The sequence below is a fragment of the Aotus nancymaae genome, unplaced genomic scaffold (genome assembly GCF_030222135.1).
Source record: "Aotus nancymaae isolate 86718 unplaced genomic scaffold, 86718_ANA_hifiasm-v0.15.2.pri h1tg000089l, whole genome shotgun sequence".
Taxonomy (NCBI): domain Eukaryota; kingdom Metazoa; phylum Chordata; class Mammalia; order Primates; family Aotidae; genus Aotus; species Aotus nancymaae.
In genome coordinates this window covers 13,973,220-13,994,874 of record NW_026988504.1, presented here as the reverse complement: position 1 = coordinate 13,994,874, position 21,655 = coordinate 13,973,220, and the positions used below count along the sequence as shown (strand labels likewise).

At 33.6% G+C, this 21,655-nt stretch overlaps 1 protein-coding gene across 1 annotated transcript in view; it reads right to left on the bottom strand.

Annotated features, from left to right (window-relative positions):
• Positions 1-21,655, bottom strand: part of LOC105718188 (ABC-type organic anion transporter ABCA8) — an 89,864-nt gene that overhangs the window by 18,173 nt on the left and 50,036 nt on the right. Inside the window, exons 18-25 of the mRNA XM_021670883.2 lie at positions 20,516-20,635; positions 17,966-18,164; positions 16,451-16,617; positions 8,601-8,734; positions 7,897-8,034; positions 5,516-5,623; positions 1,608-1,778; positions 1,291-1,404 (exon numbers count right to left, since the gene is read on the bottom strand). Coding sequence (XP_021526558.2) covers positions 1,291-1,404; positions 1,608-1,778; positions 5,516-5,623; positions 7,897-8,034; positions 8,601-8,734; positions 16,451-16,617; positions 17,966-18,164; positions 20,516-20,635 — 1,151 coding nt within the window. The remainder of the gene's footprint in view (positions 1-1,290; positions 1,405-1,607; positions 1,779-5,515; positions 5,624-7,896; positions 8,035-8,600; positions 8,735-16,450; positions 16,618-17,965; positions 18,165-20,515; positions 20,636-21,655) is intronic.

Here is a 21,655-nt window from a genome sequence, read left to right as displayed (position 1 = left end):
AATTGAAACTGATATCTAACAGGAATAAAACAACAAGAATAGGAGAGCTTTGGTAACTATACCAATGGGAAAATAAAAGCATTTAACAACATGGAATGGCTTAAGCAGAAGTACTAAAATACAAAATTCAGGGATAAGAGAAAGTGATAGGTATACTGGAAGCCCTCACATTTTACCTTCTAAAACACTGCAATGACTTCTTGAAAGTTTTTGTACTTCTAATTTCTCTGTCTTCCAAACCATCATCTTTATGGCTATCAAAGTATTCTTCCTCCAAGTTTATCTCTATCCTATTTATGTTCTGCACTATAAGCTTTTACGGCATCCCATAGCCCATAGAATAAATTCTTGAGCACATTATCTAAAGGCAGCCATAATTTTATTTTTTGCCATAACTAGGACCATGGCCATTCTGCACCTTGTTTTTTGTCCCTATCTAGACAAGATTATTACCAGTTCCTAGGATCAGCTTGAGCTTTTTACCTTCTAGGTTTCTGTTCATTATTTCTATTCACACCTCATACTTCTCTCGGCTGAAATCTTACTCTTTTTCAGATTTCACCTTTTATAAGAAATCTCTGCTTTCATTTTCATAAATGAATCTCTCCCTTATCCGTTTTTTCATAGACCTCTTTATTCAGTTGTATAATAGACTCTTAAGATGGAAAATAACTCATGACTCTGTTTTAATAAGTGGCTGATCACTTATCTGTTTATCTTTTGAGAGCTCTTTCAGGGTTAAAACTGTCTGTTTAATATCTTTTCTCCCATTATCAATCTTAACCTGGACATACTGCAGATGTCAACAGTTATTTATTGAATTAATAATTTACTTTTGCCATCCTGAAATCATAGGATTAGAATACATACTCTTAAATCATACAAATTTTTCCTCCTAATTTAGACAAAAGAAAGATGGCTTTACAAAATTAATTCTCGGTAGGGAGTTTGTTGAAGTAGTTTCTAGTTTTAACCATGTCAGTAACAGAATTTGTAATCTTGTGTTTATGAGGGTTTTGGTGCTTATTTCTTTTTCAGTAAAAAGTAGATATAGATGGTTTACAGGTTTCCTTCTAGCTCAGTATTTTATAGTTCCAGAAATAATTTGGCTACTTTAAAGAAAGACAAGGATGAAAAAAGGTGCAGATTTGGAAAATAATCCATATATAAAGCAAATGTAAAATATTTTAGACCATAACATTATCATCCTACAGAGGGTAAAATTTAAATGATTAGCTCAGAATTATATATTGAATATATACAGTATACATCCACAAGAAACATACTTACAATATAGAAACAAAATGACCAAATGCCACTATTTTTTCTCCCTTTGTGAAAGATGAACGAAATCACATATGTCATGAAGATAAGGGAAAAGGAATAACCAACAGCACATGGGATCTAAAATCAACAGGAATGTGAAGCTTAGTTAAATACAAATGCAATCAAGGAAAACATTTAGATCCAAAACATTGTCATAGCCCAGGGTTTTACAGTTCTTTAATTTATGACCATATAAATATTGATGGAAATATTTCAAATTTTCAAATTAAGTCACACAATGATATTGTGAATATTTCACTTACTTGAGTATTGTCACTTACTTGAATAATATGAATTACAGTTAGAAATATTTCTTCGAACTCTAAAACGTAGCTCATTAAATATATAAAAATGAACATCAAGAAGTACAGGGGAACATCCACCAGCGCCTGCCCAAACCAGTAAGCAGAAGGGAAGAGTCCCGAAATCCGTAGCTGGGACCGAGCTCTGTTCTAATTAGGAGACAGCAAAGATACAAAGTTTGCTGCTTAAGAAAATGTGGATTATGCAAGGAACTATTCCAGCAAAATCTTTATTTGTAACAATTCTAGATTATGGCTACAAATGTAATCTGGACTAAGGGATGTGGGTAGTTACAAACGTAAATAACCAGTCTGCTGCCTTAATGAACTACACTGACGTTCATCACACACCTGGTAGAAATATGTAAATAAAGACCTTAGAATAATCAAGGCATGAACACTGCGGCAAACAAAACAGTGATTTTATGACTTACAAGGGGGTAGGGGTGAGTGGGAAAGACAGTTTATTCCTCTAAACAACTAACTTCTCATCACAGTGATTCGAAGTACATATGTATATGTATATATACATATACATATACATAGACATACACACACACATATATAATTGCTTTATCCTTTAATTGGAATAAAAGAAATTGGGTTGTTCTGCCATAGTCCACATTCATATATTTATCACTCATTCAAATATTTATGTGTGTGTACATAAATATAAATACATTTATAAATGTCAGTATAATCAATATGTTTATACATTAAACTATTCTAATAGTTGTGAAATTAAAAAAAATACTTAAATTCACTTATTGATGGGCTTTGATGAGCTAAATGATGTTTCTGCCTGAGACATAATTTGACCTAAAGATTCATATCAGAGCCTCCCAACATCAGACACAGGTCTATGCAGGTAGTTGAATTGGTAAGGAATTGATGATTGACTCAACACATGAGTGGAGGTGAGAGAAGAATGAAGGATGATTTTTGGATCTTTAGAAATGACTGAGCACGTGGTGCCACTATTTATGGATAAAGTAGGAAGGAGGAAATATGTTAAAGTAGCTATACATTCAGTTCAGGTTTGGAGGCACAAAGCTTGAGACATCTGTGTTGCCTATAGTGGAAATGCTGAGAAGGGATTTGTATCAACATTGGAGGTCAAATTAGATACAATTATAGATCAAATTAGATACAATTATAGATCTGGGATAGAGTCAGATCTGGGGATGACCAGCTGGTAGAGGGGATTTGAAGTCATGGAGCTAGATGGGCTTGCCTAACACAGAATAGCATCTAACATGAGAAGACAGCCAAGGGCCAATATCAGGATTTCAGAAATTTAGAGATTATATAGAGGAATAAGAATCTCCAAAGGAGACAAACAATGGATAGTCTTAGGATAAACATGGAGAAATTGTGGCCTCACAAAAGCCAAAGAAAGTGTTCATGTTTCCTGTGGAGGAAGTTTTAAAGTTTGGATTATGTTAGTTATGTCACACTACTAAAAAGAATTTCTTGAGATTCCTGCATGTTCCACCTGGAAATGGAACATCACATAAATCGCACACTCTTTTTGTGGGCAATAGAGAGAAAGAAAAAATGAAACAGATGAAGATGACACAGTAGAAATGCTTATACGAGGTTTCATGGGCTTTTTTCATAAAGTCACAAAAATTGAGTGTTAAAGGACATTTTTTTGAAACCTGTAAGTAAAGCCAATGCAAGTTGGCCTGTGTTGATTAATCACATAAATTGACCGCCTGTGATTGCAACTCAAAATCTGGTTCCACTGCAGAACTACCGAATCAGAATCATCTTTTAAACAAGATTCTCATGTAATTTGTAGACACATTATAGATTCATTTGGATTAATGAAAAAGTGTCTGTAAATAAAAATTTGTAGGTTGTCAGTTCCATATTGAAATTCTCTCCTTATCTTTTCAAGTTCTCACATTTCCGAAAACATCATTTCCTTTAATTTCAACAATCTTTTTAATTAATTTTTTGAGGTATAATTCTCAAACAAGAAAAAGTACCCATATTACGTATATAGTTGAATGAGGTCTGATGAATGCATATGTTCCTGTACCACAATCACAGGTAAGGCGTGGAACACCCTCTGAAGTTTCCCATGATACTTTGCGGTCCATAGCCTTTACCACTGATTACAAGTGACGCCCCCCCTCAAAACATCCTGAGACTGCCTTATGTCACTTAGATTAATTTTACCTTTCTAAGAATTTTATATAAATTAAATCATCTGAATTAAAATTACCTAATCATTTGTGGTTATCATTCCCTCAGTGTAATGGTTCTGAGATTCACCTGTGTTGGTGTATTTATTAGTTGTTCGTCTGTTATATTGCTGAGTAGTATTCCATTGTATGGCTAAATCAGAATTTGTTTATCAATTCACTGTTTGGGGGGACACTTGGGTCGTTTCAAGTTGTTGGCTATTATAACTAATGCCGTTCAGAACATTAATGTTCAAGTGTTTAACTGGAAAGATATTTTCTTCTGAGTAAATACTTAGGAGAAGAATTGCTATGTCATAACAATAAGTATTTTTTAACTTTATAAGAAACAGCCAAATTAGTCTGCAACGTGATTGTACAATTTACATTCCCACCCAGTGCATGGGAGTTCTGGTTTCTCCACATCCTCATAAACTCTTGATATTGATAGTCATTCTAACATTATTAGTTTTATTGAGTGTGTAGAGCTATTTCATTGAGGTTATTTTCCTGATTACTCATGATATTAACAATCTTTTCATGGGAGTATTTTCCATTTGTACATCTTCTTTGGTACAGCATATATTCAAATACTTTGTCCATTTTAAAACTTAGGTTATCCTCTATTACAGAGGTATGAGAGTTCTTTACATATTCTTGATACAAATCTTTGTCACATATGTAAGTATTGTGAATATTTTTCTCCCAGTCTGTGGCTTGCCTTTTATTTAATTTTTTTTGAGACGGAGTTGCACTCTTATTACCCAGGCTGGAGTGCAATGGCGCAATCTCAGCTCGCTGCATCCTCTCCCTCCTGGGTTCAAGCAATTCTCCTGCCTCAGCCTCCCACGTAGCTGGGATCACAGGCACATACCACCACACCCAGCTAACTTTTGTATTCTTAGTAGATACGGAGTTTCACCTTGTTAGTCAGGCTGGTGTTGAACTCATGATCTCAAATGATCTGCCCACGTCAGCTTCCCAACGTGCTGGGATTACATGCGTGAGCCACCGAGCTCAGCGGCCTTTTGTTTTTTATTGGTGTTTTACAAAGAGCAGAAGCTTTTAACTTTGATGAAGTTCAAGTTATCTTTTTTTTAATTACATAAGCTTCTTCTTCCCTATCTGAAAAATATCACCTATGGTAAGATCTGTGATTCATTTCAAATTAATTTTGTGCATGGTGTGATGGATGTTAAGAAATTTTTTTTTTTTCGGAATGATACCAACTTGTTCCACCATAATTTGTTGAAAAGTCTAATCTTACCCCCATTTAAATTATTTCGTAATTTTATTGAAAATCAATTGATATATGTGTGGGTTTATTTCTGAAATGTCTATTTCATTTCAAATATCTACATAATTATTCTTAATACAACACATTCTTAATTACTAAAAATTTGTAGTGAGCCTTGAAATCAGAAGCATATTTTCCAACTTTGCTTTTTTTTTCAAAGTGATTTTGTCTATTCTAGTTTGTTGGCATATCCAAATAAAGTTCAGAATAATTCTCTATCACTTATTTATCTATATATTTCAATTTACAAAACTTTCTTTTATTTTTATAACTTAGAATTTATGTCTGAATTGGCTGTTCAATTAAGCATGTATAAGTTTTCTTATGAAAACTCCCGTAAAATTACCTTCAGCTTCTGATTATGCAAAATAATGGAAGTTGCAATTACTCATTATTACCTTATAATCATCAATGCTGCTCATGGCAATGTAAGGTGGGCAACTCGATGTTAAAACCAGCCAGAACACGATAAATACCAGGAATCCGAGTGGATAGCTCTGTCCATTCTGAAAATGCAAAGGATACAATGAATTGAATGAAGACATTTTAGACTAAGCTTACATAATTCTGCCTTAGGTCCCTTCTGAGATTCCCAGACTCTCTCATTATCCTTCCAGTTTTGACACTTAAATCTTGGCTTTATACTCAAATTTATAGATAAGTGATTGAAGAAGATGAATGCACTGATAACATTTGGAGAATAATAAGAGCAAGATTTTTCTCTTTTCTTGCCTTATGATTCTAAAATTTATTTTGATGCTAAATGACAAATTATAATTCACAGTTACGTTCAATTTCTTAACTGATCTTTATCTCAAATGTCACAGCTTGACTCAAAAAATACCTGACATTTTATGGGTACAGTGATAATAAGTGAGTTTTTTAGGTACATCATGAGACCAGATAAATATTGGTTGAGGATTCAAAAGTAGAGATGAAGTACTAGAAGGGAGAGCAAAAGCACCAAGAAAACCTTTCCCTAGTTCCATCTGTTGTTGCTCCTGTTCGTAACAATCTTTAAGGATAAAAGATCACACAAACTGTCTTGAAAACCAGTCCCATGTTGTTTTCATGATTCACATAGTTGCTTGTTTGATTAAATACACTACTGAAAAAAGTTATAACCAGATCCTGGTGGTCTTCAGCTTGGTCACCAGAAAGCCACTTGCTAAGGTTCCAGCTTATTGTCGGGATGCTTCCAGAATGCCCTGAGTTCAGTACTTAGTGGCCAATCTATTGATTTTGGGGAGGATAGAAGCAAGTTCTGAAACTCCAGGAAACTCTGAGTTTGGGGGCAATGAGCAGGTAAAGTACAATAGAGAATGAAATGAGTTGCTGGGGATATTGGTTAAAGTGAATATATCGGGCACATAGATACAGAGTCAGCTGAGCTAATTCGTTCATTATTAGCTCCAATAATTAATGGTATCTAATTCATTCTAGTTGAACAGGATATCTTGATAGATAGAAGTCTGAGTCAATTTGCCCAGTTATGTATACTGCTCTCAGAAACCAGAAAATTAAAAGGTCTTCACAGTCACAAAACGTTAATTAAATGAACCATAGCATATATTCCAAAATTAATTCATACTTGATGGGTGACTAAAATCTTTTACTTTAATGATAAAATTTCTTGCACATTCTTAATTAAAGGAAGTTTTACCTCCTGAGCACACAGTGAAATATGGTGTGAGAAGGTAACTGAAGATCTTGCTGAAACATACAAAAATAATAATGGCAGCTGGGTGCAGCGACTCACACCTGTAATCCCAGCACTTTGGGAGGCCAACATGGGAGGATCTCTTGAGCCCAGGAGTTCGAGGTTACAGTGAGCTATCATCCCACCACTGCACTTCAGCTGGGTGGCAGAGCGAAACCCTGCCTCTAAAAGTAAATGTAAAAGAATGACAGATATGTGGTCTATTTTATGTATACAGGAGTACATGGTTATTAGCCATATATATTATCATAAAACCCTGGAGTGGGATGTAGATAATTTGATGACCCTAACACTGACTTGTGTACTTAACAATTAAGTTGTTTCACGTTTATCGTGTTGCAAGTTTTTTCCTGGGTACAAGGTATTTATATAGTGTTAAAAACACATGATCTTTGTGCGTAAAGAACTCTCTGATAGGGAGAAATATATATATACAATAATTAAAAAGGAATCATTACAAACTGTGATAGGTATTCTGGTTCTAAACTTAAAGGGCTATATATATTCCAATCACTTGGCCTGTTGTTTAAAAATAAATTCCATCCTCTTACCATCTCTATAAAGTGTTTGATTGGTCTGGAATAGGGCAGGGGAATTAATATTTTTGACAAGAATCTGCAGTAATTCTAATGTAGACAGTCTGCAGTTCTAGCCTGAACTTTGTCTTGAATTTCTTTTGTAAAATTTCTATAAGTAATAATAAAGCCCTTCTTCCTTCGTTCCTTCCTTCATTCTTTCCTTCATTCATTTGTTCACTTCTTCCTTCCTTTCTCCTGTTTCATTTGTTCATTATTCTTGTGCTGTCACACTGCTGTATGATTTCATTTTTATTGCTTCATATTCTCTTTGAAAAATGTTTTGTTAGCTTTATTTTACTTTAAAAAAATAAGGCTCTGAAAACGTATTGATTTTCCAAAGTCACAGAATTACAATGAGTCCAAATGTTAATTTATTATGCAGTGGTTTACTCAATAAAGACAAGATTCCAGCATTTAAACAGGTGATCTGGGAGATTCCTGACAGAAGAGAGTCAGGAATTGTGAGATTGTATATACTTACCCCCAAAAATGTACCTCTTTCAGTGTGGATATGTACTGATGGTTTAACCATTCCAAGTAGCCCGTTACTAACAACATCCATAAGAACTGGGAAGCAATTCAATCTTTTGGCATTGCATGCTAACGAAAAGCTGTAATTCTAAAATATAACAAATAAGGATACAAGTTCTCATATATCTTCATTTTGTTTTCTAAAAAAGTCAAAATTCCATATTTAAATTTAAGATATTACATTTTATATGGTGTCAAATAATCAAAATAAAGGGCCAAACACTGTATAAGTAAAAGCATACACTATAAGTAAATCAAAACATGTATATAGTAAAACAAAATCATGTATCTGACATTTAGGACACCAGATATCTTGCTATAATCATATGTTCAGTGTTTATTGCTTAAGAACAAAACAGAAGTTTTGGAATATATGTATTATAAAATCCTTGAGAGGAAATATAAAATTTTTTGAACTTAAATATGGACTTGACAGTAGGTATTCTATAGTATACATTTTGCTAATAGTTCGTGCCAGTAGACAATGATTGATACATGAATTATTTATGCCAGTGAATACAATTCACTAAGTAATAAATGAAGACAGTATTTGTTTTTCACTTTTTCAATATTTCTGAAGTTGGAGGCCTGGGTATATTGATATTATGTTAGCTTTTCACATTTTTTCAGAAAGATTATTAGAGACCTGCATACCTTTTCATTACCACACACTGTGATGGCTCCATTATAAGATGGGTCATCTGTGCCATTTCTAGTTCCAAATGCATCCACTTCTAAAGCTATCTTCTGGTGTTCCAAAGAATGTATAAAGTCATCAATGCTTGCCCCTAATGTGTAAAGATGTTAGATATCACAAAACTAAAAAAATTAATGTCAAGTTGTGTAGTCAGATTACAATTAATGTTATTATGTGATGCAGTAATGTGGACTGTCAGGATATTTTCCACATGCTTGTTAATGTGAATTAAAATATCTATTTATTTCTCATGGAATTACTTCATGTTTTTTTTGATTTTTTAAATTGTACTTCATATTTTTATTTGCTTATGATTACTATTAATGTAAAAGACTTTTTTAGTGCCAAATGTCTTTCAACATGGATTTCTTTTTAGAATCTTACAATGAATGGCCATAACCAAGAATGATACAGATAACTTCTGTATCATTTAATGATACAGAAAACTTTGTATCTGTATCATTATCATTATTAATGATAATGATACCTTTAATGATACAGATAACTTCTATTGATTAACCACCAAATTTGCTAAAACTCACTTTATTACTGCTAGATTAATTTTCAAAATTTTCTTGACACAGGAAGACAACACATAGACTAGCAATGTGAGTAGCTCTGTAGACCTTCTCCCCAGAAAAACAATCGTAACTTACAAAATTCCTTAAAAACCAACAAATCAAAATCTTTTAAAATTGTTCTAAGAGCATACAGAAAATGATGACACATATATTTAATAAAATCTACTAAATCTAAGTAAAAACACTATGAAACTGTGGCATTTAAGTCACCACCTGATCCCTCCACTCCCCACTTCTTTCCCAGATCTGTCTAATAGAAGCTTCACTCTAAAAGGGTGTAGCCAAGAACTGGGGATCCTTCTTCCCCAAGCCCAGTTCAGGGCTACACTATCTTCCTGGGAGGGGCTGCCCGTCAACTTTTCTCATTTCCCCACAACTGTGTTACAGAAGATCAATACCAGGCAAGAGTGGTTAAGAGATCTGGAGGTCTCTTCCTCCACCCAGTCCCTGATCCTAGGTAGAAGCTCTCCTGTAGGTATAAGGGGCCAAAAACACCGAGGCACAATCATCCTTGTCCCATCTCATGTGTAGGGCAGAGTTTCCATGACAGGAGAGGCAAGCGGAGAAGACCGGAGGCTACCAACCCCGCCAAGTACCCTGCTCATAAAACAGGGGCTCCACACCAAGAGAATCAGGCATGATCCATGCTTCCAAATCTGAAGCAACAGTGAGATTCTTGTTTCAGGAGCAGAGGCAAGTCATAAGAATAGTATGTGCTGAAACTCTCCCTAAGGAAACTGACTTTAGCTGGAACAGAGTTTGGGGAGGTTCAGGCGTAAAGAGTGCACTAAAAACCATCAAGATTTTGCTAGTAAGTAACTGACAGGAGATTGCAATTCACTATACATCAGCTTAAAGTTTACTAGAGAGAGCAGCAAAACCGTTAAGAAGAGCCCTTCTGTGGCAAGGACAAACCTCAACAACTGGCCTCAAAGACTTTTCCTACAAACAAGACCATATTTATATTAGTGCTCCCTTATCCATGGTTTCACTTTCCACTGTTTTAGTTACTTTTAGTCCACTGAAGTTCTAAAATACAAAATGAAAAATTCCAGAAGAAAAACAATGTGTAAGTTTTAAATTGCATGCCATTCTGAGCAGCTTGATGAAATTTCATATTGTCCACTCTGTCCTGTGTAAGATATGAATCAGCCCTTTGCTACCTACTCATTAGTCGCTTAGTAGCCACCTCAGTTATCAGATCAACTATCAAAACATCACAGTGCTTGTGTTTAAGTAACCCTTATTGTACTTAATAGTGGCCCCAAAGCACAAGAGGAGTAATGCTGGCAATTTGGATATGTCAAAGAGAAGCCATATATTGATTCCTTTAAGTGAAAAGGTGAAAGGTGTTGACTTAATAAGGAAAGGAAAAAATATTGTATGCTGAGGTTGCTTAGATCTTAGCAAATCTCTTCTGTGAATTGTGAAGAAGAAAAAAGAAACTCATGCTAGTCTTGCTGTTGCACCTCAGACTGTAAAAGTTATGGCCACAGTACATGATAAGTGCTTAGTTAAGATGGAAAAGGCAATAAATTTGTGGACAAAAAACATGAACAGAAATGTGTTCTCATTGATGGCTATTAGGTTTGGTACTATCTATGGTTTCAGGCATCTATTAGGGATCTTGTAATGTTTCAGATGAGAGGGAATTACTGTAATTGGATTAAACTGTGGAGCAATTTGTGCATATGGGCATTTTTGAAAACAACCGACCAATCAGCTTGCTACTGGTGGTGACTAACAACTGAATGTGATACCCGTAGAGTTAGCTAGTTTAATGGAGAGATCAGGGAAAGAGTCAAAGAAAGGTCTGCCAAATCTATTGCCATCTCAGGAGAACAATGCACTTGGCAAACTTATGTCTCTCAAGAATGGCATCAGAGTTGTATAAAGCAGGGGAAATGAGCAAATAATAATAACAAGCTTCAAGACATTATCCAAAGTTGTTACAAAGTATTATTTTAAATGTCCAGTTTTCAACCAAAACTATGAGACATCTTAAAAAATAAGAAAGTGTCACCCTTAAACAGGAAAGAAAAGTAAGCAACAAGAACTGCCTTTGGTAGGCCCAGGTAACAAATATAAAAAACAGACTACAAGGTAGCTATTGTAAGTATGCTCAAAGAACCAAAAGAAAACATGTTTAGAAAAGTAAAGAAAGGTATGATGACAAGGTCTCTTCAAATACATTATACCAATAAAAAGTTTTTTTAAATAATAAAGAGCCAAATAGAAATTCTGGAGTTGAAAGTACAATTATTGAAATGAAAAATTCATTGGAGGAGCTCAACAGTAGATTTGAATTATCAGCAGAAAGAATTAGCAAACCTGAAGATAGATTAAATGTGATTGTGCAATCTGAAGAATAATAACAAAAAAATCCCACAATCTAAGAAAAATGTAGGACATTATTAATCACACTATTTCACATGCATGGAAGTACCAGAAGAAGAGAAGCAAGATAAAGGAAGAGGAAAAGAACCATTGAAGAAATAATGATTGAAAACTTACCGACTTGATTGAAAACTTTGTACATCTGAGAATTTCAACAAACTCGAAGTAGAATATATGAAAAGAGATCCAAACCCAGATCCATCAGAGTAAAAATGGTGAAGACAAAGGCAAAGAGAATGTTTCCTTAATGATGTATAAGGAAATACCAATAAGAACCCAGCTGATATTTCATCAGAAACAAAAGAAGCCACAACACAGGAAAATGACATATTCAAAGTGCTGAAAAAAATTCAGCCAACCATCTTATATTTAGCAAAACTGGCTTTCAAAGATGATGGCAGTAATACATATGATGTACACTATTTGAGTGATGGTTATGCTAAAAGCCCAGACATCACCACTACACAATATATCCATGTAGCAAAACTGTACTTTTATACTCCTAATCTATAAAAATAAAAATAATAAATAATAAAAAGATGAAGATATAATAGAACTTTTTTTTACAAAGACTTGCCTTATAAGAAAGACTTAAAACTGAAAGCAAATAACCCCAGATGGCAATTTGAATCCAAGTGAAAAGGCCAAGAGGATCAACAAAACAACTCTGCACTTTTAATTGGTAGTATAAATGCATGGTTTTCTCTCTCTTGTATTAACTCATTTTAAAAGCAATTGTATAATGCATTATGTATATAATTTTATTATCAAGGCTATAAAATATAGACACGTAAAATATTTGAAAAAAATGGCACAAAGGAGGCAGGTGGAAGCCTAGCTGTATTGGAGTAAGGAAATCACATAAAATGATAATATAAATTCACAGGAACAAATAAAGAGAACCAGAAATGGCAAATAATTTTAACTCTTTCATTTTATATGGCTGTATTCACTATTCCACATTTTGATGTTATTATTACACATATTACATCTATATATTTTAAAACCAGCAACACATTGGTACAATCATTACTTTATATGATGTCATATCTTTTAAAGAAGCTGAGAGAAGAAAGGAGAGCAAGTGTGTACTTGTAGACTTTGTAACATTAATCTTAAATTTGTGTAAACTTTAAGCAGATTAAAATAAATTAAGATGTATATACTAAGCCCAAAAACAACCACTAAGAACATAATTCAAAAATATACCAAAAAAATTATTAAAATAATTAAATCATTAAACTAGAAAATACTCAGTGTAAAAGAAAACAGTAAAGAAGAAATAGAGGAACAAAAATGACATGAGACATTCAGAAAACAAACAAAAACTGGCAGATACAAATATTACATTGTTGGTAAAAGTAGGTGAATATGATAAATAATACACTCAAAAGGCACAGATTGGCAGATTGTATTTAAAAGCACTATTCAACTATATACTGTTTATAGGAGACACATATTAAATTAAACTAAATTTATAGGGGACACATATTAAATTTCACTGATAAAATTAAATGGTGAATACAAATAGATGGAAAGCAGAAGGTGGAACAGTACATCATGCAAAACAAGACCATAAGAAAACCGGAGTGGCTCTTCTAATATCAGACAAGATAGATAAAAAATGTTACTTGAAATAATAAGAGATATTTTATAATGATAAAAGGGTCAAAACAAGGTTAAAACAGCAGGAAGTTACAACATTTATAAACATATACACACTTTTAACAGAGACTCAAAATACAAAATAGCACTGAAGAGTGAAATAGAAAAATTTTCACCCAACAGCAGAATGCACATTCTTCTCAAGTGCACAAGGAATATTCTCCAAGATGAGCTATAGGCAAGGACATCAAATAAGCCTCAATGCTCTGAAAAAGGTTGAAATTTTATAAACTATGATCTCTGACCACAGGGGAGGAATTTAAAATTCAACAACAAAAACTTAGAAAATCACACATTTCTGGAAACTAAAAAGTCTGCTCCTAAATAACCAATGAGTCAGAAAAGAAATCACAAGGGAAGTTAGAAAATATTTTAAGATAAATACAAATTAAAACATAATGCACCAAAGCTTATGCTATGCAGTGAAAGCAGAGCTTAGAGGGAAGTTTATAGCTGTAAACACCTATGTTAAATAAAAGAGGAAAAATATCAACAGTAAGTGAAACTTTTGTGTTAAGACACTGAAAAGAGAGGAACAAGATAAATACAAGGCAAACAGAAAGAAAGGAAACAAAGAATATTGGTTTGGAAATGAGTGACGTAAACAATAGAAAACCAATAGAGACAATTAAGCTAGAAGTTGGTTCTTCGAAAGCATCAATAAAATTGATGAACCCTTACCTAGGATGACCAAGAAAAAGTAAAATAAAATGAAAATTACTAAGATCAAGAACAAAAAGAGGGTATAAATACCAATCTTATAGATAAAAAGGATTAAAATGGAATATGTTTGGATAACAACAAATTAGATAATACAGTATAATGGAAAAATTCCTAGCAAGATAGAAACTATCAAACTGATACAAGAAGAAATATAAAATGTAAAGAGACTTGTAACAATTAAGATTGAATTACTAATAACAAAACTTCCCATAAATAAAATCTCTCACCCAGATAGCTACACTAGTACATTTCTACCTAATAAAGAAGAATTGTCAATCTTTCACAAAGTGTCAAAAAAAAAAAAAAAAAGAAAGTTCAGGGAATATTTGCCAACTTATTATATGCAGCAAGTATTACCCTGATCTTTAAAGACATTACCATAGAATAAAACTACAGAACCATATCCCTTATGAATAGAAAAACAAAACATTATCAATAAAACCCTAGAAAACCACATCCAGCAGAAAATGGAAAGGATTATGCACCGTGACCAAGTAGAATTTATCCTATAAATACAAGGTTGGTTTAATATCTGAAAATAATATGATATAAAAGTCACATGATCATCTCAGTAAACACAGAGAAAACATTTGACAAATTCAACATCTGTTCATAATGAAAACACTAAAAAAAACTAGAAAAAGACATGTCACAGCCTTCTTCCATTTAGAAACATTAGATGACACTTCAGCACTATGCTTTGTATCATTTTAAACAGCAAAATCACCACAAAAACACACACAAAAATGTGAAAAATGTAGAATGAATTAGACTTCAAAAAAAGGCATTTGTTTATAGTATGAAAGCTAAAACAAGAAGGCAGTGTCATTTTGTTCAATCTTTGTTGAAAATGTGTACATCAGTTGGCTAAAAATGTTCACTTCTTTGAACATATCTGTAAATATCATGAAAGTACAACAGATATGTATTTGGGGGTTACCAATAAATTTTAGTGAAGAGAAAAATTCTTAGATACAGAATCTGGGTAATGAAGACCTACTGTATCTGATAAGATAATTTTATTTAGACTATATAATTAACATTTAGAACCCAATAAAAAAGACAATCCATTTTAAAAATGGGCAAAGAAAATAGATATTTTTACAGAGAAGATGTACAATGGATCGTTATCACATGAAAAGATGCTCAACATTACTGGCCATTAGCAAAATACAAATCAAAATCACAAGATACCACTTGACATACACTATGATGCATGTAAAGAAAAAACAAACAAAAAAAATGTTGGCAAACATATGTAGAAAGTGGAATCCTCAAAAATTGCTGGTATGAATATAAAGTGGTGCAGTCACTTTGAAAAACAGTTTGGAAGGTCCTTCAAACTCTGAACAAGTTATCAGATGACCCAACAATTCTACTTTTATGATTACACCCCAGGGAAATGAAAACACACGTTCAAACAAAAACGTGTACATGAACATTTATAGCAGCATTTTTCATAATATCCAATTATTGGTAAAAAATATCCATCTGCTGATGAATGATAAATAAATTGTAGTATAACCATAGAATAGAATATTACTGAACAATAAAAAGGAAGTATTGATACATAGATAAATGCTACAACATAGATAAACTTTGAAAACATGCTAAGTGAAAGAAGTCAGTCACCAAATATCACATATTGTATGAGTCCATTGATATTACATGTTCAGAGTAGACAAATCAATAGAGATAGAAAGTAAATTTGTGATTGCCTAGGACTGTGAGGAAGGACTACATGGGGGTAATTGCTATTCGATATCGGGTTTCTTTCTGGGGTGATGAAAATATTCTAAAACGGATTGTAGAGATGGTTTCACAATTCTGTGAATACACTAAAAACCATGGAATTGTACATTTAAATGGGTAAATTATATGGCATGTTAATCAAATCCCAATTAACCTGTTAAAATGCTTTTTTGGTACGAATGCTTTCATTTTGCAAGTTGCTATCAGATAATGTTTCTCCTTTAGAAAATACTTTCCACTTTGGGAGGCCGAGGTGGGCGGATCACCTGAGGTCAGGAGTTTGAGACCAGCCTGACCAACATGGAGAAACCCCATCAATACTAAAAATACAAAATTAGCTGGGTGTGGTCACACACGCCTGTAATCCCAGCTACCCAAGAGGCTGAGGCAGGAGAATCGCTTGAACCCAGAAGGCGCAGGTTGCGGTGAACTGAGATCATGCCATTGCACACCAGCCTGGGCAACAAGAGTGAAACTCCATCTCAAAAAAAAAGAAAAAGAAAAGAAAAGAAAATACTCCCCCAGTTCCTGCTTCTTTTGTGACCTGTATTTATTATCTTCAAGTTTCATAAATTGTTTTTTAACACATACTGAATAAGTGGAAAGCTATTTCCTTTCTCATGATTATGTTTTCTAAGTATTGCTCTGAACAGTAAATGTATTTGGAGATCAAGTATTGACCACCTTACCTGTTTTATTGATGATCAGTAATTGAGTGAGAGGGTCATGTGGTTGTTGTCCAGGAGCAAGGAAGTACAAATGAGGAGAAAGTTCCAAAGTATAACTGTTTTGATACATTTTCATCATAATATACTCCACCAGAAAAGGGCAAAATCCAACTATTAGAATTAATAACCTACACAAAAGAAAATTGCCAACATGAATGCAATGTCATTTCCTAATCTAATAATGTCTGAGCAGTTTATAATGTAATGGGATAAAGAAATTATAAAAATTAAACACATAATTATCTGTCACATTTCTTGAGTAGTTTGTCCTTTCACTACCTCCAAATTGGAGATGATAAACCATACATTTGTCCTTTGTTCATTTCCCCTGTTGCGTTTTGGCCATTGGATATTCCATAAAATTTCATGCAATATTTGTCCTTTATATGTCAAGATTCTACCTTGCTCCTGTGCTTCCACTGTGATGCTTTCCCTTTCTGCTGCCTAATTCATCATCAGTGCTTTACTCCCAATTTTATTCATATCCACTCCTCATAATTCCTGTTTTTGTTAGTGGACACATGATTTCTTTAGTATCCAATCTCAAATTTCAAAATCACTTTCTACTGCTTATTCTCCTATATTTCCCACTTAGAATAAATTTAAAAATCTTACTATACAGTCATATTTTTTACTTTGGAACCTTTCTCTATTCTCAATTTTTAATTACATCTTGTCTGAAATCTTGCCAAATGGCTGGCATTCTTCCACTTTTCACTCTCTCTAGACTTTCCATACACTGCTGGCAGATTCATATGAAAGATTTTTCTTAAATCATGCAAATCTTTTTGTCATAATTTCTCAATGAACTTTCATTATTTATTTGTTTGGCAAGTATTTGTTGAAATTCAATTATGTGCCATGTCTTGTATCTTTTATTGCTTAGAGTATTCAAAGACAAAGTATTGATTGACAGTCAAGGTACCATGGGCACCAGAGTGCTAATGGGAGGTGATGTGCTTCTTGGGAGCAGGGATGGTGCCTATTCTACACAGCAGATAAGGAGAATGAACCACTTTCACTAAAGAGGGCTGAAGCGAAGAAAGGGCATGTAGGGAAGGGTCTATAGGATGACAATGAAACAGTCAGGGTACCCAGAGAAGAGTCAGATGCTATATGGTTAGCTAATGGCTAACGTAGGGCACTGGCATATAGATACTGGGAGAAATAGTCCAATGCATCTGTCACGTACAAGAGTGGAGAATTTGAGAGAGAAAACATTACAGGAAAACTTACATTACTTCAACTTTTTTTCTACAAATGTCTCTAAAAGATTACAAATTCCACCCACCAGTCTCCTAATAGGTAACTACTAGGACCATTGACTAAACTGGGTATTATACTTTCTCCAGTTTTGTAGATGCAAAAATCTATTCTCATATTTTTGTGTTTTTTCTCTTGCCTTTATACCTCGGATTTTCTTTTTAATGCAATGAGTTAAAAAAAAAAAAAGCCTGTGGCAACTCTGATACCTACAGTACTAAAAGAGCTTTTCTTTCATGCTTTAACTTTAACAAGCGAACTCTTGCAATTGCACATAATTGCTGTCGCCAGAGAGCCACACCACCTATTGTCTTTCTCATCTTGTTAAGTGAAGAGAGGACTTGCTCCAATTCAACAAGCTTTTCAGTGTCGCCAGCTTTTTCCACTTGTACTTCTCCCAAAGTAGCAATGTCTGCAAAACATAAAATAAGCAACTCATATGAACTTTATTGAGCTTACAAAAGGGATTTGCTCTGTTAAGGGTATATATCACGATTAGACTGTTCTGCATTACTATAGGTATGATGTGGTTTTGCTGATTACTGCCTTAAAATAGAGAAATAGATGAAATATTTATTTCCTGAACAAAGGGATAGAAAGGAGACCTTAGGTAATTTGGATACAGACAATATATTACAGAGATCAAGATGAATAGTTAAGGTTATCACAGTGCTTAGGAATGACTTGGAAATTTAGTAAAGGAAACAACTATCTCACACGTTCAATTAAGCTACAAATTGACATGCTCTGAACTGGGAGTAAACTGTAAGTGACAAGCTATAAGCTGAGAGTTAGCTATAAATTGTTGTTACTGCAGAGATTTCAAAACTATTCACAGTTTCTGAGACTGCATTCTTTTGTGTATTCTCTATAATCTCTGGATACCCAGGATGACGTCCATTGTATAATGCAAAAATAAGCCTGATATCAAACCTCAAAAAGCACATACCCAAAAATGTATAAGTACAACGGCAGGATACAACAACACATGTGAAGGAAGATGTAAGGATCTTAAAATAGTGGTCAAAAGTAGATTAAAAGAATAATTCAGGGATATTCTGTTTCTCATTAGTTGTAAGAGACTGCCATCTGGTCTTACCAAGGGAAAAAATATTAGTTATTTTTAATCCATCAGATAGGCTAGAGCACAAAGAAAGCTAAAAAATACCTAACAGGTACAGAGGAAGAAAACATTTCTAGGGGGAAAAGATTCCTGTGGAAGCTTTCATCTTTAGGAGCACGGCAGAAAAAGGAAAAAGGAGAAAACCCCCAAAGGTAGGTTAAGAGAAAGCAGCCCAGATTACACAAACTCTGTGGTTATATGTGAGCTGATATAACTGACTAGAATCATGTGGCACCTTAGCCACAAAACGAGTTTACACCATCTACCAACTTTTATTCATGGAGCCCTTCCTAAGTGCATAGAAACAGTACACCAGTAGCTGGGGGCAGATACTGAGAAAAACAGAGAGAGACACAAAAAGCTGCACAGCGTCTTGAGCAAGACGTCATCAGCGTTTTTGGGTGCTTCCTTTTGTGTAATACATTAGTCCACTAGGGGCCAGTCACTGAATGAGAGAGTGGAGAGATATATACAAATAAATAATAAAGAAATACTAACAAATAAACGAAAAGTGATGGCAGGCTGAAAATCAGTGAGATTAATCCTGTTATTGAGGTATTTGATAGTGGGGCTATAGAGAAATATATAGAATTTTTCCAGTGCTATAATTCAAAATCATGTCTAAGGGAAAGACCTGATTCTACCTTTAAAACACTCGAAGCTGGGAGTGAGCTGAATCTAATAAAACCTGTGCAAAAGCCCAGAGGCCTGCAAATACAAATTAGATCAGTTCTGCCATCCACATCAGCATGGATGTGGACAGAGTAAGATTCATGCCATTTTCTGGGCATTGTTTACCTCAGTGCTCCTGTTTTGTGACAGTAATGCCCATGATAAAATACAATTTCAAGACATATGAAGAAGCAAGGAAATATAATCCATAGGGAAGAGGAAAAAGTCAGTTTCTGATAAGGGTCATCAGTCACATGGTCCACATGTTAGAATTAAAATACATGAATTTAAAAATAACTACGATAAATATGTTATAAGATCTACTGGAAAATTTGGACAATATTAGGAGCAGATGAGAAATAGTAGAGAAACTGAAACTACAAAATGTTAGAATGGAAAAGTACATTATCAGAAATAGAGAGTTTATTAGGTTCGGCTTCAAAACGGTCTGAACATAAGAGAGTAAGTTATTTGTGACTTTGAAAATAGGTAGATAGATATTGTCCAATTTCTAACATAAAGAAAAAAAAAGAATAAAAAACCTGACACCAGAGAATCTGAGATCTGTGGAACAGTACAATATGTTTAATTCAGATTTTATTGTTTATCACTGGTGTACAGAAATTTAATAGTTTCATTTTTAAAGTATTGTTTGGGGTTCTTAAGTGTTATAGATCTGGGGGTTCATGTTTTATATTAACTAACTATTTAGAATAAATGTTTTATCTGAAATTGCTCTTGGAAGCCCAGGGATACAATGAGTGCAGTGAGCCTTGGATGTAATTTTTAACTACAAGGCAATGTTGACAGGGATGCGTTTTATTTTTACACAAGCTTGTCTAAGGAAAGCCTTCATCATGAACCCCACATTTTGTAATCACATCTTTGGAACAGTGTGTTCTTGAAATATATGCTGCACTGGGTATTGTGAATACTTTTACATAATAATATTCATGCATTTTATTTACCCGATTCATTAATTGTTGATTTTCCTTCTAGTTTCAGGAATACTTCATTTAAAGTTGTCATGGAAACACCATAATTCTCAATTCCTAGGTCAGGATAGCTATCGAGATCCTTGTAAAGTTCTAAAGAATACACACACAACAGTGAATTAAAACAAGACTCACAAATGAACTGAAGACAATTTTTCAAACTAATAAGCACAAATATATGAAATTATACTTGTGATATGTCAAAGATATTTGAAAATTAACATCTCATAATAGATAACCTTATTCTGCAAATTCTATATATTATTTTCTATTTTACATCCTGTATTACAACCCAAATATTACTTTCTTATTATCAAATATTAATTTATGTTCATTTGCATGTCTATTAAAATTTGATCTTAGTTTCTTCTGACTTGCTTTTAAAATTTAGTTAATTATGAAACTTCGGATTTTTCAACTCTAAGCCTAATTAATTGAAGAGTCTCTTCTAGAGAACAGATATAAATGGGAGCCATTTATGCTATAACTGACAAAAGGAAAGGAATTAATTTTTTGAGAATTAGTTGGATGGTGCAGCATCTTCTGTAGTTCAGAAAATACTTGTTAAAGGAAGGACATAGAATATAAACAATTTAAAAGTATTCTGCTTCTAACAATGGAAGAAAAAATTCACGAGATCTAATAGGCAGAGAATGTGAAATTGAATCAGGGAATTTTCCTGGAATTGTGATAGTGATTATTCCCTCTAGCAATTTTATATCTATTCATTCTTTAGTTCATTCACCAAAATAAACTTATGCGTCAGTCATTGTTCATGAAGCAATGAACAATGCTCCTGCCCACATGGATTTGAATTATAGTGGTTAAATTAAGCTTAAATAAAAACCCAATTCTAATGCTAGGGTGATTACAGAAGTCCTGAGGCTTCATCTGGAGCTCCTGCTTGGGCAAAAGGATAAGTTAAAAAGCTTTTTGTTTTGACTAGAATATCACATACGGAAAGGTAGGAAATAAGTAAGCAATTGCTAGTGAGTATTATGCGTCATTCATCATTCTACTTCAAACGTTTACAAATTTTCTTTAAATTATAATTACTGTTAAAAACTGCTAATTAGAATGTACTTAACACTTTACCTGATGATTTTAAGGAAT